Source organism: Pangasianodon hypophthalmus, chromosome 3 (assembly GCF_027358585.1).
Source record: "Pangasianodon hypophthalmus isolate fPanHyp1 chromosome 3, fPanHyp1.pri, whole genome shotgun sequence".
NCBI lineage: Eukaryota > Metazoa > Chordata > Actinopteri > Siluriformes > Pangasiidae > Pangasianodon > Pangasianodon hypophthalmus.
In genome coordinates this window covers 30,760,970-30,786,249 of record NC_069712.1, presented here as the reverse complement: position 1 = coordinate 30,786,249, position 25,280 = coordinate 30,760,970, and the positions used below count along the sequence as shown (strand labels likewise).

At 40.5% G+C, this 25,280-nt stretch overlaps 2 protein-coding genes across 5 annotated transcripts in view; both read right to left on the bottom strand.

Annotated features, from left to right (window-relative positions):
- Positions 1-1,987, bottom strand: part of ldlrap1b (low density lipoprotein receptor adaptor protein 1b) — a 38,081-nt gene extending 36,094 nt beyond the window's left edge. Inside the window, exon 1 of one of the 3 annotated variants that reach the window (XM_053232413.1) lies at positions 1,708-1,987. In XM_053232413.1, the coding sequence (XP_053088388.1) occupies positions 1,708-1,792 (85 nt within the window). In that variant the 5' untranslated portion in view covers positions 1,793-1,987. The remainder of the gene's footprint in view (positions 1-1,707) is intronic. The other 2 variants (XM_026939176.3, XM_026939175.3) reach the window with 2 other exon arrangements.
- Positions 1,988-6,004: 4,017 nt separating this feature from the next.
- Positions 6,005-24,883, bottom strand: maco1b (macoilin 1b). 2 transcript variants are annotated; one of them, XM_026939172.3, is made up of 11 exons: positions 24,417-24,883; positions 17,521-17,662; positions 17,197-17,323; positions 14,300-14,423; positions 12,648-12,826; positions 11,043-11,610; positions 10,266-10,424; positions 9,971-10,153; positions 9,121-9,241; positions 8,856-9,030; positions 6,005-8,081 (listed from the first exon to the last, which is right to left on the bottom strand). In XM_026939172.3, the coding sequence occupies exons 1-11, from the start codon at positions 24,494-24,496 to the stop codon at positions 7,879-7,881; spliced, it is 2,061 nt and encodes a 686-aa protein (XP_026794973.3). In that variant the 5' UTR covers positions 24,497-24,883; the 3' UTR covers positions 6,005-7,878. The 2 variants fall into 2 exon arrangements, with proteins under 2 accessions (XP_026794973.3, XP_053088384.1); XM_053232409.1 differs by having other exon boundaries at positions 11,043-11,607.
- Positions 24,884-25,280: the final 397 nt, after the last annotated feature.

The window sequence follows — 25,280 nt, the reverse complement described above, 5'->3', positions numbered from 1 at the left end:
TGCCATCTCTACTGAGGTGAAGACAACATCTTTCTATAAATAATAAGCTATAATTATCATTTTCTTTTCTGATAAAAAAAAAAAAAACTTCCTTTTTTGGCCTCCAGAAAAGTCTTCCTTCTTCATGTCACCCAGATTGATATGCAAATGATCGTGTCGAGTCAATGAATATGCAAATCAGTCTGTAGCATCACTGGGCAGCTTCTATCGACTTCTTTTCAAGTGTGTGTTAGCTACTTTCCCCTGAAAACTGCTTGGCAGCACACTGCCTGAGCACACCCGAGGTCTACACACCCATGGGGCTCACTCCAGCAGCTGTGTACATACTGTATATGAGAGCCAGACTTTTCAGTGACGTGGCGAGATGAAGGAAAAACAAAACAAACACAACCTGACAGGAAGTGCATTGGATTCAGGGAACAGCCTCACAGACTCATTCCCATAAGTAACATCTGATATCATTAGTGAAGATCCGTTCAAATCCGAGCAGAGAGTCACATTAACCATGAGAATGTCACGACAACTAAAATGTAACATTAACTGTAACTGTAACAGTAACTGAAATGTCACATTAACTGTAACGGTAAATGTAACAGTAACTGTAACTGGAATGTAACGTTAAATGTAACTGAAACGTAACGTTAAGTGCAATATAACGTAACTGTAACATTAACTGTAACGGGAATAACTGTTATTATAACAGTAACTGTAACAGTAATAACTGTAATTGTAACAGTAACTGTAATGTTAACTGTAACAGTAATGAAAACTGTAATTGTAACAGCAATTGTAAAGTTAACGGTAACTGAAATGTAACATTAGCTGTAACTGTAAGTGAAATGTGACATTAACTGTAACCGTAACGTTAACTGTAACTGAAATGTAACTGTGCCTGTACCTCTAACTGTAATGTAACGTTAACTGTAATTTAATGTTAACTGTACCTCTAACTGTAATTTAATGTTACCTGTACCTCTAACTGTAATGTAACGTTAACTGTACCTCTAACTGTAATGTAACGTTAACTGTACCTCTAACTGTAATGTAACGTTAACTGTAACTGAAATGTAACTGTACTGAGCTAACTGTAACTGTACCTGTACCTGAAGCAGCTAGACTGCAGTAGAAGTTATGGATCAGTGTAGCAGCAGTGTGTATACAGTAGAGACAGTGTTTAACACTGATACACGCCTCTGCTTCTTCTAGGAAACTAGTAAGACCGATAGATCATGTCTCTGACGTGTGAGCTAGCCGTAATGCTAACTCACCCCGTTTTTTCTCTTCAGCTTCATGACTAGCTTCACTATCATTAATAAAGTAACTGACAATTTCATCCTGCTGCAGAAACGTGCTGCTGTTGCCGGGTTTCGGAGAGTCAAATAAAACAGCTTTCATAACAATAACAACAACAACAACAACAACAACAGCAACAACAGCAACAACAGCAACAACAACAACAGCAACAACAACAACAACAACAACATACAGCGTTAACTTGTCGCGAACGCAGCCAGTTTGTTTGTTTGTTTGTTTGAGTTTGTTGTTGTTTAATCCTCCTAAAGCTAACAGAACTATAAGCCTGGAAACAGAGACCGGAAAAGACAAGAAACTTTCCCACTGCTGGCCGTGAGCTACACAGACAGCACCCGCACCTCACTGTTCACCACGATACATTAATATCACCCGAGTTTCCGGATGTAAACTCACTTTTATGTCTTGCTGAACCCCACGACTGCTTGGCGATGCTGGGACTCCGGATTATCGCCCGACCCGCCGATTTTAAAGCGTCCATAACGCGTGGTCCTGACAGGGAGGACAGATCCCGCACCCGTGCTCTCCGCCGGCTCCTTTTCCTCAGCCCTCCCTTCTCTTCGGTGTTCCAGTCAGAGGAAAAACTTCTTCTCCTCCTTCTCCTTCTTCTTCTGCTTCTCTCTGCCCAGGCAGGATTATTTTCCTCCCCTTTTTTGACGCGAATCCAGCCTGGATAGACTAACACGCTCACCACAGGGCAGGGCTCAATATGCAAATCACCCCGGCGACGTAATGACGCAGGAAAGGTGGGCGGGGCTTAGTATGTTAATAAGTCCGAAATATAGTATCACACCAGCCAATAAGCGGTAAGAATGTAAATTATGTAAATTATGTAAATTTGCTATACTTCCATTTTATCTGTTTAGAACAGTTAGTAATGCTCCACTAATCTGATTGGACGAACAGCAGTCCAAGAGTGCTTATGTTTAATATAACCACACTGGGACATTTCACTGCTCGTATCACTCCGCTTATCTGTGTTCACCCTGTAAAATTCCAGCTCAAGCAACAGTCCCACTGAACAGCTAGTTACGTCATCAGTGGACATGGCAAATATTATCATTAATATAATTATTTCATTTATATAATTTCTGATTTAAACCATGCAAGCTCGTCAGAAGAAGATGAAATCGTTGTGAGCTAGCTAGCCAGCTAGGCAACAGGCTATCAGTGAGCGTGGCTTCTTCGGGACCTATTTCCATTCGCGGAGCATGTCGGAAATTACTCAATATTAATTTCCTATTTATAATATTGTTATATAAAAGCAACTCCCAATCGTGCTGTTATACTGAATATCGGCTCGGCTGTCATTACCTGAATCACATCCATGCCGATATTCAGTACAACCACACTCTGGCTTGTGTGAGACTGCTTAGATAAAACGAAGATAAAATTAACTTAAGTTTATTTGCCTTGAAGGAAATTTTTGTGTAAAATATATTTACTTTATTATTTTCCTGTAATATTCTCTACTGCAGCACCTGCGAGAGCATGCAAACTAAAAATCTCGTTGGAAAGGAACCTTATGAAGTTTTTGAATCTTGACTAAATCTACCACAAAGAATGGCAATGAAGGTACAATGTGCATATAAAGGCAAGGGACTACAACTTTTAGTCACGTCAGTGATTTTTACAGATTTCTGGACAAATTGCATCTCTAACATAAAATATGGCTTTAACTCCACTTGGCACTACCACGTCCTGTCATATACATCCTGAAAAGCTTGTTTCCTGATTATATATCAACCTGTGAGTCATTTTGATTCAGTAATTCCCTTCATCTTTAATCTTATAAAGGTTCATTTTAAATTAATAATTATATGAATATTATATTAGAATAAAACCGGGATAATAAGCATCGTTTTTTATTGTTGTTGATTGGCTTCTTTTATGGGAAACATCAAAATTTGACTTATTTAGTTTTCTTTTTTAATCAAATATGCACCAAAATTTTTGAGATTATATACTCCATATGATATGATTGTGAGATTTGTTGCCTCTGACTTTGTAGCTATCCTTACTGCTTCAAATTACAATAAAAAAAAAGAAGAAAGAAATAAACAATAAGATTGTGTGTGTCTACAAGAAGCAATTGATAATGTCTAAATTTAATTGATTATAGCTTTATAAATGTTGCTAAATTATTTGCTTGCTTTAAATGCACCCTGTAATTTTTGAAAAATGATGTCATGGCCATCATGTCACTCTTGAAACAAGAGATTCCTTTTCTGCAAGACCCTAAAAGCAATGATCCTGAGGTCTACGCACAGCTAAAATGTCTTGCACCAGAGTTATTCATATTCACATCATGACTTCAGATCAAATGGCGCTTCAAAAATATTCATCCCTAGAGATGTGCAGAAGTCTTCCGTCCACTCGACCTTAACGGAAACTTAAAAAAAAAAATTCTGCATGAGTGATTTCCAGGAAACCCAAAGAAAGACAGAGGACAATAGTCCTAGGAGAAAGAGACTCGTGCATGTCAATCAGCCCCAGAGGAAGTGACAGATACAGGTGTCCATCCAAGCCTTACTTAGAAATAATCTTTAAAGCTGCAAAGCTTCCTGTGAAGAAGAGAGGAATCCTTCTCTCAGTTTAACTTCAGGTCATTTAGTAATGCAGGAAGAATCCAGTCCTTCAGCATTCCTGAGTGCTTGTGATTCTTCTCAAAAAAATGCCAGGCTTTCTTCTGGAATTCACAGCAGAGACTTGATTTTCATGAATCAGCATTCGATCTGGATTAAAGGAAATCCTCACCCTGGTACACATTACAAATGTTTATATGGAAATATTTGTGATGGGTTTAGTGATTCTGGTGCTTATCTGCTGCTTGGGGCTGTATTTTCATTATGGTTGGGATGGTTAGTGGGACGTTGGGACATTGATACCAAGTTTACAACCAGGTTTCTGTTAGCTGTAGAGTAAGAGCTTCTTTTTTTCCACTCACCATTTTCCACCAATGTTCAACATCACATGAATGGAAAAAAACCCGACCCAGACGTGGTTGAGACTATGGTGTGAACGTTGGACTGAAGATTCGAGAATGCAATGCAGCTATACTGCGATGACTTACAGCAAAGTCTCAGTTCAGCTAGTTAGTGTACAGATAAGAAGGTGAGAGAGCTGGACAGACTAAAGCGCTGCTGCATCACCCTCTTTACGCAGAGATGAAGCGAGGGCTGAATGTGAAGCGAACTACGGATTTCATTAGAAAATAAATTTTGGATGCCTTTTAAGATCACGTGGCTATTCTAAAGATTAATACTCAAGTCGCTCAGAGTGCTTAGAGATGTCAGGCTTCTGGAATAACTGTAGCTTTGCAGGAATAGGCTTAATGGGAGCTCATCTAATAGTCTCCTCTGCATAGCAAACAGTGTTGAGACTCGAAACGTTTAATTATTTCTCATCGTTTAAACACACTCTCTGAAAGACGGATTTGGCCTCAGGACTTAAACACAGTGTGCTGTAATAATTGCAGTGCAGTTGAGTGAGTGTGTGAGACAGAGAGAGAGAGAGAGAGAGAGAGAGAGAGAGAGAAAGAGAGAGAAAAAGAGAGAGAGATAGTGTGTGTGTATGTGTGAGGTAAATTAAAGATACAGGAAGTGTTGAAATTCTTTAAATTATAAAATGTGCTTCTGGATTAACAATACCAATACAATTCCCCAGACACTCAATTACGTGTAGCTTAGTGCACAAATGTCATTTAAAGACCTGCCAGGCCAGGCCCACACACACACACAAATACACACACACACACAAACACACACACAGCGCAAAATGTTGAATGAGCTACTGCATTTGTACAGAAAAAAGCAGCTGCATATAAAGGTTTTAACCCAAGTATTTCACACAGAACCTTACGAGTTCATCCTGAGAGACAAACCAGAGAACCCTTTAGTGTGCTAGATGAACCTTTTCGTCTAAGAATAGAGTTAATTTACCTTTCAAGCCTTTAAACACAGAACATTATTCTTAAATCTGATCTGGACAAGCTGTCAAATCAAACCGTAATTCTTCATCTGATCCTTAATGCCTCTGTGTTTTTTGTTTTTTTTGGAGCAAAATAAATAAGAAGTAAATTCAGTTAATGGAAAATAATCAAAGGTGGGTTTTTTTTTCATATTACTTGACATTTACACAAAATTATTTTATTCTTAAACTGTACTGAAGGTTTTTCTAAGTCAGAGCTCAAAGTCAGAGCACACTGACACTGGAGACTCCTTCCATAAAGGTTTGTTTATTACTTATGAATATCTGTCTTCTTCCTGCATCCATCTCCCCAAAAGCATCATCTTAACAGGGAGAGTGTTCAATGTGATGCTCGCTCTATCATTTAAAGATGATCTTTGTGCTTGCTATGCATTTCAGAAACTCGGCCCTGGTCAGATGGAGGAGATTTGGCTCTGTTGGCGTAATTAACCGCTTGGACTAGCTCCTGCATCACGTGTAAGTGACTTTGAATAAAAGCATCTGTTAAATGGTCCTTTTCTTACTCTCAATTAACTGCATGAGTGAAAGTCAGCAGAACTGATGTTTATTTTTGGCTCCCACCATCTAGTGGTTTGCATGCGGTATTGTGACCTCTGTTTGAGACCGGACCTACAAAAACAAACCCTGGAGTGTTAAAAAGGTACCAAATCAATCTTCCATCCTTCCCAATCATACAGAGCAGACAACACAAAGACTTCTGAGATGCCAGGAAAAAAAAAACCTTTTATTCCTTGAAAACCTCACAGAGTGAGAATGCAGCCACGGTAAGGTCTGAAGAAAGAAAGAGGGAGAGGTGACATCGGGCAAAGAACGCAAACAAGTGCTTTCTTCTCTTCATTTGAAATTTTTTTTTCGTCTGCAGACTGGTTAACTTCACCGTAGGCGGACGTTAACGTTCTGAGAACACTTCAGGGACAAACTGTCCATAATTTAAACACACACGCACACTCAAAAAAAAAAACAAAAAACAAAAACAAACGACAACCATCGCTGATCACTAGAACACCACATAGGACTCACTGGGGCTATCCCAATCTTAGTACTGGAAGAGCAATACCAACAACGGGCTTTTTTCAAAATTCAAATAATCAGAAGCCTTTCTTTCTCAAGACACCTTAATAACACATTAAACCACACTAGAACATTCTGTAATGTTAGAATCTTCTTCTCATCACAGCTGGAGGGTTCCAGCTTCATTTACGCACTGATGTTGGGGTTTCCCAGGGATTATATGAGATAAAATGCTCAATAAGTGCAATTTTTTTTTCCATTCACAGAAAACTGCGTCCTTTGCAACTGAACACTTGATGTTCAAATAAGGCGAAAAAAGTGACCACTTGACAAACCGGCCAATCGAAGGGTCTTGAGAAAGATGACAGGCTGGCTTTCCTCAACACTCGAGTCCTTAGCAGGGTGTGAACTCTGCAATACTGACAACCAAATACTTTCCTATGCACAATAGCGCCATCGTGTGGCAACACCAAACAGCTCTCTGCTACCAAGACACTGAACTAGAAAATACACTCGAGGGTTCTGTTAACTGCTTCTGCTTTGCAGCACATCACTGTAGAACAAAATCACAGTCCTAGCTACTTGGCACTGGACTAAATTTTTGCATTTGTCAGATACAGAATTGCCTGGCCAGTGTAATAATCTGGAATAATCTGGGACATGCTCAGGCTTGCCGTGTATGCTGCACAATATCCACATCATTTCCCCCCCCCCCTTCTAAGCTACTCTTCAAGCATCAACAGTGCAACACAGGCCAAATAAACAGGCGTAAACAAGATTTCCAAGCCGAATCAGAATACACAGGCGGAAAGATGTCAGGACAATGGCTCCAGATCTGATCGGGAAAAGGCTGTAAAACCGGGGCTCAAAGTATAGCAGGGGACAAAATCTTTCAGATTCACCAATGTGGTCCTGTCTAAAGGCACTGGGGTGTCTGACAGTTGGGTGCTTACTGAAATTTTGGTTAGTTATACCACTTTTTCCACATGCTCTAATTTGACCATATGCTTTTAACATTATGAAACAGGCAGTGATTTAGTCGGAGTGAGAAATTTGGGAGTTCAAAACATTCTAATAAAGAGCTAAAGCTCTAAATCTGAGACTTTGTCCCCTCCTTTCGAAAAAAAAAAAAGTTTAAGGCCAATAATAATGTACAGGAAAAGTAAAGTGTGAGCCTTTTTTGCACTAAAGACAGAAAAAAACCAAAATGCACACCAACGTCTGTGAGGTTTCTAGACAATTACCAAAAAAAAAAAAAAAAAATAATAATAATCCAACAACAGCAGATCCCTACTCGGCGGGTGATGTCCCTTAAAAGTTTTTTTTGTGTCTTTTTTTTTTTTTTTTTTTTTTTTACTACAACAAATACAGTCACACAATACGACATCCTTCTGACCAGGCGAGAAATAGCAGTAGAAGAAAAACAACAACAAAAAAAAAAGTCCCCAAACATTCTGAAGGGGGGCAGGTCTGGGCCTGTGAAGAGAAAGTAAGAGAGAGAGAGAGAGAGAGAGAGAGAGAGAGAGAGATGGATGGATGGATGGTATAGTGAGCTGGCGCAGGCATTCATTTTTTCAGGGGCTGGTAGACGGATGCGTTGGGGTCCAGGCCAGACGGACTGGTGTCCATGAACTTGGAGGAGTAGTGGGGGGTGACTGGGTTCATGTTGCTGGTATCTGTTGAGTAAGCAATGCTGGGCATGACTGCCATCACCTCGGCAATCTTCTGTTTCAGATCTTTTATCTCCTGATCTTTCTGCAGGATCTGACCTGGAGGAGGGACAGGAACACACATCAGGTTTCTGGATCAGATAACGCAGGGTGTTTCCATCCAAACTCTCCACAAACTCAAAAATATGTGTAAAGATGCACCATTTCCATTTTATCCTTATCAGTAGGATACTGATAAAGCGTATCGGTCAATAACAAATACTGCCTTTTTCACTTTAGTAATCGTCAAAAGATGTTGCTATGAGGATGCCACTTTAGCTGTTCTTATCTTTCACCCATTGACGTGCTTAATATATTAATACGATGCTACTTAAACGCACTGCTTATTCGTTTTCTCTAATGGCACACCTCAGACCTATAAGTCAAATCACAGGTATGTATTAATGTTCTAACACGTCATCGTGCACAAGTACGGTGGACGCTCCACATAAAAATGTGCGTAATCATTGACATGGTTACATTTTCGGTTAGATGTTTAACGTTTCCGGAAGGAGTCTCTCGTGTCAGCACTTTGTAACAGCAGTAAAGCTGAGCAGACAGTTTTCTGTCACAGGAAAATCTTACTCACTTTGTGAGAGAAAATAAAGACAAGATGGTGAGGAAAAGACTGATACTTGTTGCAAAACAGGCAACTATAAACGGATAAAAATTCTGTCATTATTTAATGAAATAAATTTGGTAGCTTTTAAGAGGAATAAAACACTTTCGGACACAAGGTACCGCATCATACCACCTAATTGTTGATTATTTTTCCTGTAACTGCAGATAAATCTAAACTTCCTGTCATTTTTTATCCTACACCCCATTGCAGACCTTGTGCGATCTCCAGCTGTCGCTTGGCGTCCCCGAGGGCAGAGAACAGGTCCAGTTTGATTCTGGTCTCTGCACTCAAGCTGTTCTCCAAGTGCTGGGTCTTATCCTGCATGGCTGACAGCGCAGACATCAACACCTCTGTGTCTTTCTCATTCTCTTTATATTTATGCAGCTCCTAAAGAGGACAGAGCATCAAACTTAGCTTTTAGCGTAATATTTCATGGCATCTTTTGGCATCTGGGTGAACCTTGTGAATGATACTCACCTGGACTTTGAGCTCAAGCTCACGGATCAAGTCCTCTTTGACTTTAATGTCCAGCGTGAGTTTCTTACACTCAGTCTCCAGCTCAGAGATCCTCCTTCTTAGAGACTCTGTGCACTCACCTCTGAAAGACGCACAAAAAAATAGAGACAGACCTCTGAGAGCCAGACACACAGAGACAGTTTATCAGTGGCTCAGACATTGGCATTTCAGCCAGAAGTGGATGGAAATAAATGGACTGGAATGTATTGGACGTATTAAAGAAGTCATGCACGAAATTAACTCCGGCCTCGCCCTCCAGATGAAGGAGTTTGTGTCCTGTTTAAAACCCTTGTTGGTCTGATCAAAACCATTTTAAACTACAAAACGCTGTAAAGATGTCAGAATTGGAGTAAAGGTATATTTTACAAGTACTGGTTTAATTCACTACTTTGCTTCTGAAAACTTATGACACTCTAAAAACATAACGCTTACGCTGAAACGGCATTTACTCACTGGCAATTATTTGAGAATGTAATGAATGTAAATGAACAAAGAACCGATGATGGCAGGGGCTCGTGGTGGAATTATTATTCTATCGCCATTACAACTCAAGCAAGTTATTTTCGTAACCGCCATTAAAACAGTATGAGGCTTTTAAAAATGACTGTAGCAGCATTTATAGTACTTTTAACAATCAGAGCGCGGCCAAATGCCTCCCCCCGCCAAGCACGTTCACAGTTTCTCACGCTCCTCGTTGGTATGACAAGTGCCAGTGCCAGGTCACTCATTTCTTAAAGAAAAAGGTGCAGCTCATTTGACTTTAGCTGAAAGACACAGAACAAAGGCTGTGGAATAATGGTGCGATGTGTACCTGGATGCAGCTGCGAGGGCTACGGCTCTGGCTGCCGTGGCTTCCTCCAGCTTCTTACGTTTCTTCTCCTCTGCCAGCTGCCTCTCTGCAGCCGCTCGTGCCTCCTGCTCCGCCTTTAGACGCTTCTCCAGCTGCCCCAGTGTCTGCTTATCCTTTTGTTTTGCCTGCACGGCATTATGGAGCCTAAAACGCACATGTACAAATGTTATGTATCTATATGAACGCATATAAGCATGTGGACAACAAACTCAAAACACACACACACACACGCTGCAGTGATGATATTTTCCCTCACTTGTTCTGCAGCAGCTCGTTGTCCTGGCGGAGCTGGCTGAGTTCAGAGCGGACGCTGCGTTCTGACGTGCCCAGAGAGCCCAGCTGGCTGCGCAACTCCTGCTCTGTCTGCCTGCTCGCCTGCAGCTCAGCCTTCAGCTTCTTCACATCCTGCTCCAGCCTGGTGTTAAAAGAAAAAAAAAAAAAAAAAACACAGCCGTATGTTTCTGAAAACTGTCAGAGTTACACAGTTATGTATTACAGTACTATTATGACTATGTAATTGTACTCAATGTCTGAATTGCTTAATTAATAAAAACAATCAATGGTAAGCTTAGCTGAAGTTAGCTTAGTGGCAACCAATCAGCAGCCTTTTCCATGGAGATGCAAGTAAAACCCACGATAGCTATGACTGCATACTATGGTGTCATGTCCTGTCATTTCATGTTCTGTCATTATCACATCCTGTCATTGTCATGTCAAGTCATTTTATGTCATGTCCTGTCACATCATGTTCTGTAATGTCACGTCTGGTCTCGTTATGTGATGCTTTAAACCCCATTTAGAAATCCAATAAAGCCCTGTGTATGTTTTCACATACGCAGTATTTATTTAAAACCTGCTGTGTTTACTCCCTGGTGCTGTTTGTTTGGGACGGTGCTCCGACCAGTTTTTGAAAATTAGACGACACTAAACTTCACTGGGTCGAAAGTAAAACATAAAAAAAACAGACTGTTGGATATTTGTGCATAATGATAATGAGCCTATCATTATGGATGCGAGTGCTTGTGTGTTTTACCTGACCAGCGCCTCTGGCTTGCCGAGCTGGTTATTGGGGATGCAGTTATCTGTTGGATCTCTGTGCCCCCCTTTCCCTCCGCACTTCTGTTTCTTCTCGCCCTTCCCTGACGAAGAAGAAGGTCCTGTCGAGGAGGGCACGCTGCCGTTGGCCGTCCCGTGGCCGCGGGGCGACGAGTTCCCCCCGACCCCGCTGCCTACGCTGGCGTTTTTGTGATTTTTCGAGGAGGTGGAATTAGAGGAAGAGGACGAGCACGACGATGAAGAGTTGTCCTCCTTCAGAAGCAGGTTCTCGGTGCTGCCCAGCAGCTCGGAGCTGCTCAGTCTCTTGCTGTTCACATTATTCTCCATGTACTCCAGCTCCTGTGCTTTATTATAGTCCACTACAGGCAGGATGCTACTGTGATGGTTCTGGTTCTGATTATGCTGTTTCTTAGACTCGCCCTTGCCTCGCTCTTTCTCGCGGTACTCCAGCTCTGGTAACGTATTCGATGCAGGCTTCTTGCCACCGGCGGAGCCGTTCTGAGCTGCGGGGGGCGAGTCGGCGTCGTGTGTACTTTTAGCTGCTGCTGCCGGGAGAGCAGGGTTTAGATTTAAATCAGCATATGACATCGAGATCAAAAATTCTAAAAAAGTAAATGTGGAGAAAAGAGAATTCCTGCTGCTGTAATCATAAAGCCTGTTCCTGTGCCCATACCAAACATCCTGTTAACACACTTAGTACTGTTTGTCTTTACTCTTCTACACCTGTATACTGTACTGACTCATAACCCCACCATCCAGTGTCACCAAAGAGGACAGGTTCCCTTTTTGATGGTCCCATTCAAGGTTCCTTCCTCATGTCATCTCAGGGAATTTTCCGCTCCCCAGTCACCTCTGGCTTCCTCATTAGGTAGCTAAATCTACATCCGGATTTCTGTAACACTGCTTTGTTTCTACTTTTAAAAGCGCTACAGAAAAAAATTAATTCCAGGGGAAGGGGAGACGGGTTTAATCACTCTTTATATCTGCACAGACAATAACTTCCTCTCCCCATTACCAATGTAACCAAACACAAAATATTAAATGACGTTTACGTCTTGATTTAAGGAATGATTTCCATTTTATTGTTTGGTACTGGACCTTAATGAACATAAAATGTATTTAAGACACCAGCAATTGTAATAAATAAATAAATAAACAAACAAACAAGAATCTTGCACAAGGAAAAACACCACAAATATGATGTTTTATCCTTCTCTAAAATATCTCCTTCATATACACATATACTATTTACTTGCACAAAAATATTACATTAGATACTTAAAAGTATGGACTAATAAATATAAAGCTCTGTGATGCTTGATGTTCGTTTATGGATCGGTTTTGTCAATGCTGAAACCTGAATAAGTTACATCTGAACGCATGACTCCACTCCTGAAGAGCCGGGGGGTCCAACACAGCTTCCCTGCTCGCACACATCAAACTCAAACTCCTGATTATCAAGTTAAGGGGTCCTTGGGGAACTCACCAAAATATGATAGACTCTGGTTGTCCAGGGCTATAGCTGCACACGTCTAGGTTCTATAAATACTAAATACATCACAACATTTGCTCTATCCCTTACCTTCCTCTGCCTCTCTCTCTTGTTTCTGCAGCATCTGCTGTTCTGGCGGCAGGGCCTGCTGGAGGAGCTGCATGTAGAACTCGTTCTCCTTCTGCACCTCTTTCTGCTTGCGCAGACGCATCTTGTAGCTCACGTAGCTCTTAAAGCCGAAGCCCAGCGTCACCACTGGGTATCCAATACTACAGAGAGACGGAGAGACGGATTAAAAACAGGTCTCACACGTGGGTAATTTTTTTTTTTTAACATCATGAAAAATTCATTAAGATGCATGTACAATTAATATTAAACTCAACTGACGTTAAAACTTCAATTAAAGTCCAACAACGTATAAGAATCTTTGGAAAGGGAAATATAAAATTTGATCACATACAGCCATTTAAATCTGGCCAATACTTGAAAACATCGCGCTGAATGCAGGTCATTTGTGGGTTAATAAATATATTACACTAATGTTTATCTTACAGTTTTCAGAACCACTGCGTGACACGATAGTGCTTCAGCGAGCCGCCTCTCTGCTTTAACCTCAAACAGATTGAGGAATCAAACTAATGCATTAACATAATAGCACATGACACCCAATTATAGCTTTGCCTGCGTAATCTGAATACATTCTCTTACACCGAATCACTTTCCAAATTAGACCAAGAGTAAATTTTGTCTTTTTTTTTTCCCCAGAATGCATTACAACAGACTCTAAGAATACAACATATACTCATGATTTTTGAGTAAAAAAAAAAGGCTGTTAAAACATATAACATTTATCACAGTTTCAGTTCTTCAATTAGTTGTTGGAATTCGAGGTACTTCTTTGGACTTTCCAGGTCCGTTCAATGAAGTTTTCTCTTCCTCTGATTTTGGAGAATAAAGACTCCTCTCCACTACTCATTACTACAGTCACTTCAAATTTGTGATTTCTGTGATGTTAAATTGGGTAAAAAGCATGTTTTTCAACTGACGGACACTCTTCACACACCAAACGTTGTATTCTCTTCATTTTGGGAGGTGCAGGAAAGTGAATCAAGAGCCTCGTCTCGCTGACAGGACTAACGTCAAGTTCATTTGTTCATACATTTAAAGAAAAAAAAAAAAAAAAGTCTGTTTAAGTATCAGCCAAAATGGAGTGAAGTACTGCTTGTCCATGGGGTGGAGTCAGACCTGATCCAGCTCCTCCTACCTGGGCAGAGTCGAGGCACAAGTTCAGTGGGTGGAGCGTGTTTCAGGCTGAATAACTGTGTTTAATGTGTTGTGTCGTACAGCATGGTGTGGGTTAGAGTTAGGGGATTAGGCTTATAGGAGGGATTGGAGATTGGAGATCCATCTCCACCCCCTGGACTTTCGGTTCTGCAGCGAGGACTATTTCCACAGAGCCTCGCTAATCGAGCAATCTTCTGGGGTGTGACGAATAAGCTACAGCTGGTTATTTTCCATGTGCTGCCAGACTCAAGCCCCACCTTCCACTTAGGTGTGAATCATGTTTCTATCTGCCTGCTCTTTGTCCTTGCTATTGGGTGAGACATTCCTCTAAAATTACACCACCTTCCGAATACAAACGGATGACACGGATGTCAAGACACAGAGTGATGAAGTCATTGTTGAAAACAGAAACGATGTGTGCTGCTCTGATGGACTCAAGGCCCCGACTGGTTTCTTACCAGTGTGCAGCGAAGGGACGACACAGATCCACATGGAAGTCCTTCAGATCTTTGAATCGTATCGCAGCCTCGATATAAACGAAGAGGATCCACAGGGACACGGTGGGGAGGCAGACCCCTCTTTCTGTACACAGAGGAAGATCAAGACAATTTATATGACCCGTATTTTCTCTAATCTACTCGATCAGAGCAGTACCGGCTCTCATAAGACTCACAGCACTCACTCATCTTATAGTGATTTTCCAGAGCACGCTCTCAAACAACAATCATTCCAACACAAGCAAGTGGAACTTTGACTATTTCTGACATGACTGTAAAAGCAAAACACCATTAAGTTCAATATGAAGTACCTTCGTCGAATTAGCCAGCTTGTATCAGCTGCAACAAAATAGTTTTTTTTTTTTTTAAATCATGCTGATGATATTGATTCATCAATATTCATGTTGTAAAAACGAGTGGTTTTGTGTTCCGTACATTTTCATCAAAACAAAATTACACCTGTTCTTCGATTTTGTCCCGCTGACCTATTTGAAACACGGTCTGGGTGAGGAAAAACAAGGCCAGGTGCTGCTTTATCACGCCGACAGTATCAGTAATTACCAGGTCTATTACTCTCAGCCGAGAGCCATTTGCTTTAATCTGAACATCTTTACCGAGTACAGGATTATACCTGCATCCTAAATGTTCTATAGAACCGTGAATCTACCGCCTCATTCATGAAATTCATTCAAAAAGTCTTTGTAAATATCATTTTCTCTTTTCAGCTGAGCCACAAAGCCACACGCTGTGTTGGATTACTAGAGCGTCGCTCTGTTTACACCGACTCTGTTTAATTCAGCCACGCCTTAAAGCCCTGACTCAGTGTTTTTGGATTAAAGCGTTTCAAACTAAAGCCACGCACATTTTTAAAAGCTCAGCTGATCAACTAACTCCTCATTAATGTATTTGTTTTATGGTGTTTTTAATATTATTAAAGATCTTCTCATTTGTAAAAATAAATATATTTTTTTTAATTTAAAAAAAAAAAAAAAAACCCAACCATTAACCACAGAAAATTGAGACTCTGCCCCTGAATACAGTCTGATATTTAATATAGACTCAGAGGTGAACTTCAGAGTCACACAGAATTTGGAGACTCGTCTCTCTGTCTCTCTCTGACGCTCTGTCGTTCTCCCTCTGGCTGCATGTCTCTCTCTCCCTTTGTCTCTGTCTGTCTCTCTGTCTCTCCTTGTCTCTGTCTCTCTCTGGCCAACTCGTGTCTGTCTTTCTGTCTGTACGTCTCCCTCTTTCTGTCTGTACGTCTCCCTCTTTCTGTCTGTACGTCTCCCTCTTTCTGTCTGTACGTCTCCCTCTTTCTGTCTGTACGTCTCCCTCTTTCTGTCTGTACGTCTCCCTCTTTCTGTCTGTACGTCTCCCTCTTTCTGTCTGTGTCTCACTCACGCTCTCTTTGTCTGCATGTCTCTCTCTCTCTCTCTCTCTCTGTCTGCATGTCTCTCTCTCTCTCTCTGTCTACATGTCTCTCTCCATATGTCTCTCTTTCTGATTGCCTCTCTCTCTTTTTATGTCTCTCTCTGTCTGTCCCTCTCTCTCTCACTTTCTGCATGTCTCTCAGGTCTGTCTGCCTATCTCTCTTTGTCTGTACATCTCCCTCTCTGTCCATCTCTCTCGAAGCACTTGGACATGTCCTTGCTGTACTGTAGAAAGTTTGTTTATGGCAAAGGGAGAATGTAAATCTCAATTTATTTTCTCTCAGTGAGGAACTGCTACTGAAACCTCCACTCAGCTCTAGTGATTTTTTTTTTTATTTTGGTTCATGTGCACTTTCTGTTTCCTGGCACTCATTAGCATGACACCCCTGAGCCATCAACAGGTCCGGACGCAGCTTTCTCGTAATCGGCCTTCACTTTCTATTCATCACACTGACATCCAAACCTGTGAACTCGTAGCTGTCATTAGCCTTTCTGCTGATGCGTGTGAAACAAGCTTGGACTGATCTGATCTGCACTGTGCGTTCAGTTTATTTATTACTGCACTGTTAGTTGCTATTATCAGCAAGTCCTACACCACTCGCATTTTTACTCTCTCTCTCTCTCTCTCTCTCCCCCCCCTTCTCTCTCTGTCTGTCTGTCTCTCTCACTCTCTGTCTCTCTCTCTGCCACTGTCCATGGGCTGTTTATCAAGTTCTCATTGTTACTGTAAAAGCTATTTTTATCTGCTAAACATTTAGTTAGGAAGCTATCCTTCTCCGCATGCTAGGAGTTATGTACAACAGATGGCAAAGCATTTCACACACTACTGAGCAGAATTCTATTTTTCCACAATGTGGAAATTAATTAGACATGCATCACTTCTATGCCATCATTTATTTGAATAGTCTGTTTTTAATTATCTTTCATTTGAGCTGTATTGTTAGTAAAACTTTTCTACTTCACTTCAGATTTTTCCAATTTCTTTCATTTCCATTCAGAATTTGACAAATGCACAAAAATAACACATTACTCATTGCTTTGCTGGTTAAATTGGCCAAATAAACATGTCCTAGCTTACATGTATTGATGTGTGATGATGTGGGCTTCTACGGTCATATTGCTTTTCTAGTTGTGTGGGTTTTACCCACCCATGAATGATTTAAAAAATGAGAAAGCTCCAACTGCCTGGAGCAAAATTTGCACAAGTGACACTTTGACAAAACCACTGAACATCACACTGCTTAAAAAAAAACAAACAAAAAAAAAACCCACAATAGCAAACCACAGGCGTTCCTACTTTCTGTTTTTTTTAAACAAACAACTTTCAGCTGCTGACTTTTATGCGTGTACGACTTTATACTGTATGAAATATGGCTGTAGCTCATTCTCAAATGAAGTCAGGATAAAAGTCAGGTGTGTTGATGTTACCTGTGTGCCAGACATACTGCACCCACACGTACGTGCTGGCGGCGAAGAACAGCCACTGCACGGGGATGAAGAGCAGGCATATGATGTCGGATGTAAACGCCACACACACAAAGAACACTGAGAAAGCCTGAAAGAAAAGATGTTTGACAGTCTGTATAACTCAAAGCTTTTTTTTTTTTCATGTGATCAACTAACGACCATGATGCAACATTAAACATCACACATATGGTTTGTTTAAAGCGCTTTTTATGTGATTGATTTAAAAAAAAAAAAAAAACAGCATATGGATTTCTGGAAGAACATCATGCAGACAGAGATGCTCACCAGGCCCTGATATCTGAAGGAGTCGTACACACTCCGGATGAAGAGCCAGAAGGGCCAGAGGTACTCGAACCGGAACTCCAGCACAAAGTCGGCCAACAGCACCAGCGCCCAAACCACCAGAAACTTCAGGTACAGGAAGGTGCTGAGAGACGGGGAGGGAGAGAGAGGGAGAGAGAGAGAGGGAGAGAGAGAGAGAGACAAACAACACCACATCATTATAGTCATTCTGTAATTTAATTACTGAAGAAGATGTGATGAAGTGATGAACCTTTGTCGCTAAAATACTGGAACTGTGCTCTGGAGCACTGCGACGCTACCAGAAGTTACTGTTGAGTAGTTTTAGGTTCTGTCTGCTTACTATTAGCACAAATGGGGCGGGGCTAGTATTAATGCTCAATTCTGGTTGGTCATGCTGACTGTGGAACTCAAGAGAGCTCAACCGTGAGGTTCTGGAAGTGCAAATGCCATTCATTTCTGCCATCGAGAATAGTGACATACCATGAGAACTGTGATGGTATATGATGTTAAACATGAAGCCAATCTGATTTCACTTTCACTACTACTACTTCTTCTTTTCTTTTTTTTTTTTCCTGAAGTCTTGTTTCAGTAATACAGGGTGTCTGACAAGTCTAGTGCGGTGGAAAGAGGGGAAAAAAAAAAAAGAAAAAAAAAAAAGGGCAAAACAAAGGCTTTACAGAAATGTCTATTAAGACTTTTGGCTCTGAAGTGAGGACTATTTCTGTGAATCAACGTCACGTCGTCTTGCGTTTTGGGTCTGGTCCACCATTTTGTTTAAAAGATCTCTTTGTGAACATGGTGCCAAGATACTTCTGAGGCAAATACACTCAACAATGTTGGTTTAAAAAAAAAAAAAAAAAAAAAAAAAAAAAAAAAAAAAACAGGCTAAAAGTAGACAGAAAACGATGCAATGACATCATTCACAATGCACTATGGGAACAGCAGTTCTTTCCCTCATAAAAGGCAATTAGTATACAACACAGTAGTGGAAGGAGTCTCCAGTGTCAGCACTTTTTGTAGACAGAGGTGAAGCTGGAACTTTAAAACCTCCACTACAGGACAGAGGACTTTGCTGTGTCTCAGAAACAAGCTAAATTTCTTTGGTCTTATTAAATCCAGGAGAGAGGAAAGAACAGAGAGGTGTGAGGGAAAGACTGTTTATAGCTGCTATAATGTAAGTCGGTAGTTCTCAACATTTTTTCAGCCGTGGACACCTAGCATAATCTGACTGATCCTTGCACACCCCACCTCCCTATTATATAAACATATATTAATAGATAATTCTAATATATATAATGTATAATAAACCTTAAGCAGTTTACACTACACAGTTTCATAAACCAACAAGTGTTAAATTAGATACATTTTCAGTTCAATATTAGATTAGATATACTGCCTGCTATTCAAATCGCTCTAACAGTGACATTACGTACCCGTCTCACACACACAAGGTTCACACATTTTATTGCTAACGTTACACTTCATTTGATTATCACTCTGAATTATCAGTTGTTTATTTAAGCCTTTGGCGTTGGACACAATGCAAACCTTGCACTAACAACCACACAATGAACACAAATCACTCCACAATGAGCAAGCTCAGCTATGTTACTGAGAGAGGATGTGAAAAAAACACTAAGGCTACAACTTTTCAGATATTTATTGGGCCTAAAAACGTATTTAAAGCATAATTTGACATATTTAACAAAAATACTACATACACATTTTAAATATTTTTAGAAACAACTCCACGGACCCCCTGTAATGACACCACGGACCGTAAATAGTCCATGGACTCCTGAGTAACAAACACTGATATAAGTGATAAAGTAACTGATTTGTTTCGTTGATGTTCTACATTAAATGTAACTATAAACAGACAAAAACTATGACAGGTTGTTCTTTAATAACTACAATTTGTAGTCATGGCGAAGTTGCTGTGGTATAAGAGGAATAAAACACATTTATATCAAAATAATCAACATAGGGGTGGTAACAGTAACTGCTGTGCTGCACTGGTGATTATTTTCCAGTAACAACACACCGAGTCGTGTTTTATTTCCACACATAACACAAGCACAGATCTAAAACCCACACTACAAGTTTTTTCAAGCAGTGCACTGAACGCTATGTACGCGCATGCATGTGTGTGTGTGTGTGTGTGTGTGTGTGTGTGTGTGTGTGTGTGTATGCTTGCATGCCATTACTCTCCAGGCGTGGCGTTAATAGACAGAAGGGCAATCAGTGACTTGCGGAGCCAGAACGATGGCATACTTGTGTGTGTTATTATTATGTGTCTATAGTGTGTGTAACTCCTATCGAGCAGCTACGATTACAAAGGACTAAACAAAGCAATTAAAATATTTTTTAGATGTATACCTGGTGGCCTTCACACACAGATCTGGCATAGACCTTGTCTAAATAGCTGAGGCTTGGGAAATCAAATTTAACGGATGGGATGCGACGTGCGACTGGAGAAGCAAAAATTAATCTGGTCTTAAAACAAAAGTCAACAAAAGAAAGGTTTTTGTGTGTGCGTGTGTGTGTGTGTGTGTGTACATGGTGTTTATCTCTCCATCCAAAATGTAACTGTGTTAGTCTCACGCTGAAATAAGTATTACTCCAGTCAGAAATTAGCAACTAACAATCTTTAGTTAGTTATAGAAAATAACTCGTTTGCTCAGCAATATTAACAGAAACGATATGAATTACACGAAAAGAACAAGCCGACACCAATCGCTTCATGTTTCACACAAATTAATCTCATCTTCTTAACCCCTAGTTTCACTTCTTCTTTATTTTATTCTTGTCTGAGCGGCACGTGTGCACCTTGTGAGGTTTTGCATGCCACATTTACATCACACATTTATCAAAGTTAAATGGTTTGCACCAACTGCCAGGCTGTGGTAAAGTTATTATTATTATTTTAATGCAGTTTGCAAACTGTGTGTGCAAATCCACCAAAGAGGGCGTCGTTTGTTTCTATGGTAACTTTAGTCAGTGTGGATTAATCTCATGAGAGTTTTTTCCGAGATACTAGATTTTATACCTCCACACATTTGAGCTACAAAGTGGAGGGGAAAAAACAAAACAAAACATGGATGCCTCCTTGTTCATCTTCTGTTAGCGACAAGCTATCTGTGATGAGAGATGTATATTTTCCTCAGTCGGTGCTACAGATTTGACGAGTGAACATGTCTGAAAATCACGATGAACTTGAACCCAGATGTAAAAGTCGCATGGATTCCAGACGTTCAGACTGATGCCGTATTGACAAACATTAGATCAGAATCAGATTTTATTATTGCGTAAGAAAGCGACCCCGATCAGAACTGAAAACGTCACAGTGTCATGAAAAAGACAGACCAGATTACGTTCCGCGGTTTACGTGCCTTCTCAAAATTACACAATACTCAAACATACAGTAGAGCTGCACAATAAAGAGTCGATTCTGCTTCATGACATAAAACAGAGCCTCGCTACTCCTCCTTATACACGCTGTCCTTTCACTACATGATCAGGGTGAGTCTACACAAGAAGAAAGGGGAGAAACAACGTCCGAAAGCTGGGTGTGAACTACAAAACGGCTACCTGTAGTCAGAAGAAACAAACAAAAAAAAAGAACAAATGTTAAATATTATGCACTAAATATTCAATTAGAAAATAGAATATATTTAATTCAATAGAATACTTGAACTGAAGGGAAGAAATGAAGGAATGAGGCGAGAGAGAGAGAGAGAGTCGCGTCTCGCGCAAATCTCGCCAGTGACGCTTTACACACAGAGCGCATTTAACAACACACAGCTTATACGTCGCTCACGGTGAAAGAACTTTATTTAACCAGCTGTTTGTACTGCTGGCTTCCTCTGAACTCTGGGAGGACACACTGTGCTCTAATACGACTCAACTTTTTATACTGAACTTCGAATCAAATGAAGACGAGCCGTCGCTCACAAGCATCCACTAGACAAATTTCACACTGCGCTCTGCTACAGTAATGTAAGAACTGAGGAAATGTACAGCTTGTTTCTTAGAAAACTGGTCAAAGTGAATGAGTGAGCCAAAAAAATAATAATCATGAATTGTGTGGTTTGTTCACGCCGTATTTCATGGAAATAGCACTGGGCTGGGAAATGAAATGCACTCTGTCTACACATTAAACCGCCGGCAAACCACAACAACTCTGACAGATTCAGCTGAAAGTGTTTAAATGTGTTAATGAAAAAAAAGGAAGCCACTGAAGAGAAAGCCCCAGGCCACACACACACACACACACACTACAATGATGCTTCTCTGTTATTACACACATTTTTGATGAGGAAGATTAAAACACCAATACAACAGTAATCACACGCAGATGTTATTAAGGCCAAGGGCGCTCGGAGAAATCAGAGAAAGTCTGTGCAACATCGGATGCACGGCTGGGGTTCCCGAAGCCAAATTACGCAAATGTCACGCTCGCTAATGTCTGAAGCAACGCCACGATACGCGTTAATCATGTCGAATGAATCCAATCTAGAAGCTGCATCGCATGTTGAGGATACAGAGAAGGGTGACGTTAATAAAATAAGAAGAAGACTGAAAACAGACACGGCACTGTCACATTTACAAAGCAAAAAAAAAATAGTTTAACACAAAAAAGGATCATTTTAATATTAACATACATCATCGTAGGGTTGTTGCAGAACTCAAACCGATAATACGTCCAGGTTAAGGCGTGTTTACATTTCGCATTTTCAAAATAATCCGAATGCATTCACTCATACTGTGTTCGACTTGACTCAAAAGAAACCTGACTAAATCTCCTGATGGATTTTCCGTCCCCATGACGAGCTCGAGTTCGTGTCTAGGGTCGTTACGTCATCCTGGTAAACGTCACCGTGTATGATCGGTGGAAAGGATTCTGTCGCTTCCTGTGGGGAAAGAGTTTCTGTGCTTTTCTTCAGTATAAAGACACTCGAGGAAGAGCTTATTTCAAAGCAAGCGCTCACCTTGTTTAAAATAAAGCACTAAAATACACACAGTGTGCTTCGTTTATCAATCTTTTAGTCAAGTTGTGCGTAAATGTTTGTGTAAGAAAAACCAAACCAAAACTTTCCGCCGCATTTTCACAAGTTTCTGAAAAGCTGATTTTCTTTGTTGATCACCTGTAAAGTGCACAGCGCATTCTTGACGCAGATCATTTGCATGTAACGACGCCCACAAAACTCCATAAAAGGTCAGATGCACAGACAGCTGGGAGGAAATGAATGATCAGAGTAAAGACTGAAAGGCAGAAGTGGAAGTTATTTTACTCTAAATGAATGATCAGGGAAAGAAGTGGAAATTATTTTGACTCACTTCCATGCTCATAAAAATATTTAATAACAATAATAACTAATAATAATAATAATAATAATAATAATAAGCGAGCACTAAATCTTTCACCAGCTACAGGTTTTTTTTGTTTTGTTTATGGCAGACAGACCGGCCTGTCCTCCTTTTATACACTGCCATTTCTTTCGTCAGAACTAAATGATTTGTTTTATTTGCCTTAATTTATGGGTTTGTGTTGGCTCGCTTTCTTTATTTTTACATTCTTAAATTTATAACTGCTTTTCACAAAATGTTCTCGATGCTGAGGTCCATTCATACCATGATATTTTTAGAATAATTTATTACACTGTTAAAAAAAAAAAAAATTCAAATGAACACCCCTGCTTGTGTGTGCAAATGTTCTCAAATATAATCAAGCTCTTTAAATATTAGACACATTCATCATTTTATATTTATTTTACAAAATGAGTTTTTTTAATCCTCAACTTTTCACACGCAGAACTCGAACAGTGTTGATCCATGTTCAAAACTTTTTCTATAATATTAACATCTCTTCTCTTGATTTTAATAAAACTGCAGCTAGATTTAAAATGATCACTTATTCTTTTTTTTGTTTTGTTTTGTTTTAAAGAAGGTATTAGCTTTGAGACTAGAAAATGACCTTCCTGTGATATGAGAAACACATTCTCTTTTAACATCCATTCAGTTCAGATGACTAGAAATTGGTTTATAAATATAATTTTGGAAAACTACTCATTTAGGGGATCTGTGTAGTGCACTAATTAGGAGGCACAACAACTTCCTGTAAGAAATCCTTTGATATCATCTGACCCCATTCAATTCAATGAGGTTTATAGTTATGACAAATAATAAATAATATCTAAAACAACTCTGACAGCATTCAACCGTCATTATGTTTATAAGATCGTGTGTGTCAGGGATCACTTTGGCTGAGTGTAGTGCACTAGGTAGGGAGCAGAACCCACTATCTGACATGGAGCCATTTGGGATTCATTCCTCTCATATAATACTGTACATCCATAAATATTTGCAGCTAGGTTAACTTAAAATGTAATAAATTCGTACACGTTGTATGATGATGATGATGATGATGATGTTGAGGGATGAGGGCCTGGCCCTGCCTACCAGGAGCTAATTAAATTAGCTAGCTAGCTAACTCAGTGAAAAGCTAAACGCGTTTTTTTAACCCATCCACATTGAGACAACCCCGCCCCTTACACCAGAGGTCTCTCTGATTGGATAGAGTCACTAAGTACGGACGACGCTCCAATCGCGTAACAAGAAGCCGTGTACGATTAGCCAATCCTGTACGAGGAGGCGGGATTTGTCTGAATACAGGTGTGAGGAAAAATAACGCCAGCTAGCTACGGCGACTCGAAATGACTTAGCCAAACAATGTTAGCAAGTCAGTGTAAGGCTAAAAGGAATATATAGAGCTAGCAGTGACCGCGCTGTCAGTTAGAAATGACACCCGAGCCCGTCAAGCTGAAAAGGTTAGCCCGTTCAGGCTAGCAGCTCCGACGCTGAGGGTTAGCGCCTACCTGCCGTATATGCCCTCGGTGATTCGGTTCCGTTTTAACGGCCGCCGGAGTTTGCTGCAGTCCGCATTGCGCCGCTTCATCCTCCTTCCCTTCGCTTAGGCGTTTTAATACCTAGCGTAATATGGTCCAGTTTTTCGTTTCGGTCCTGCGGAACAACATTGAAGTCCCCCAGAAAGATAATAGCTAGCTAGGGTTAGCTAGCTAGCTATCGCTGTTATTATTATTATTTTTTTTACCCGACTGGAAACAAAGAAATAAATAAAAAGCCTCGCTGGAAGACCCTCCTCTTTTCTCCTCGCGACGCACGGCAGCCTCAAAGACACGCGCGAGCCAGTTGACGGACAGCCGCGCCAACCAATCACCTCCGAGCTCGCTCAGACTCGCGATCACATTGATTGATTGATAGCTATAGCTGGCTACGTCGCGCGCTGGGCTAATATAAGCAGCGCCTTGTTTTGTCACGGCCCCCCCAAAAAAACAGATATCTGACAACCTTAGAGACAACCTTTTTCCACTCCACCAATCTTTTTCTTTGTGGACAAATCAGGTAGTGACAGCCAGCCAATCAGATGGCAGCATAGGCGGGTCTTACTCATGACTGCCCAATGAAGTTACAATGGGGGCGTGGTCTCTAAAGCTTACGCTATTTGCCTAGAAAACGTGTCTCTACGTACGCTGTTGGCGTAAACCTGCTCTAGCAAGCTTTTGACAGCCGACAACAATAGAAATATTTCACAAATATTGCAGTATCTAATAGCAGTAATAATGCACAACCTGAATACTGAGTCTGAGTGAAATAAATTAAAATGTATTAATCATGATATGCTAATTGTCTTTCTACCAATAAAAATAGCAGATAATCAA

Excerpts from the sequence above, each read along its gene's own strand:
- maco1b (XM_026939172.3), bottom strand. The coding sequence starts at position 24,496 with ATGAAGCGGCGCAATGCGGACTGCAGCAAACTCCGGCGGCCGTTAAAA. Across the intron at positions 17,324-17,520 it reads CCTTCAGATATCAGGGCCTG|GCTTTCTCAGTGTTCTTTGT; the intron begins GTGAGCATCTCT and ends CTTTTCTTTCAG. Across the intron at positions 10,154-10,265 it reads AACGAGCTGCTGCAGAACAA|GCTCCATAATGCCGTGCAGG; the intron begins GTGAGGGAAAAT and ends TGTGCGTTTTAG.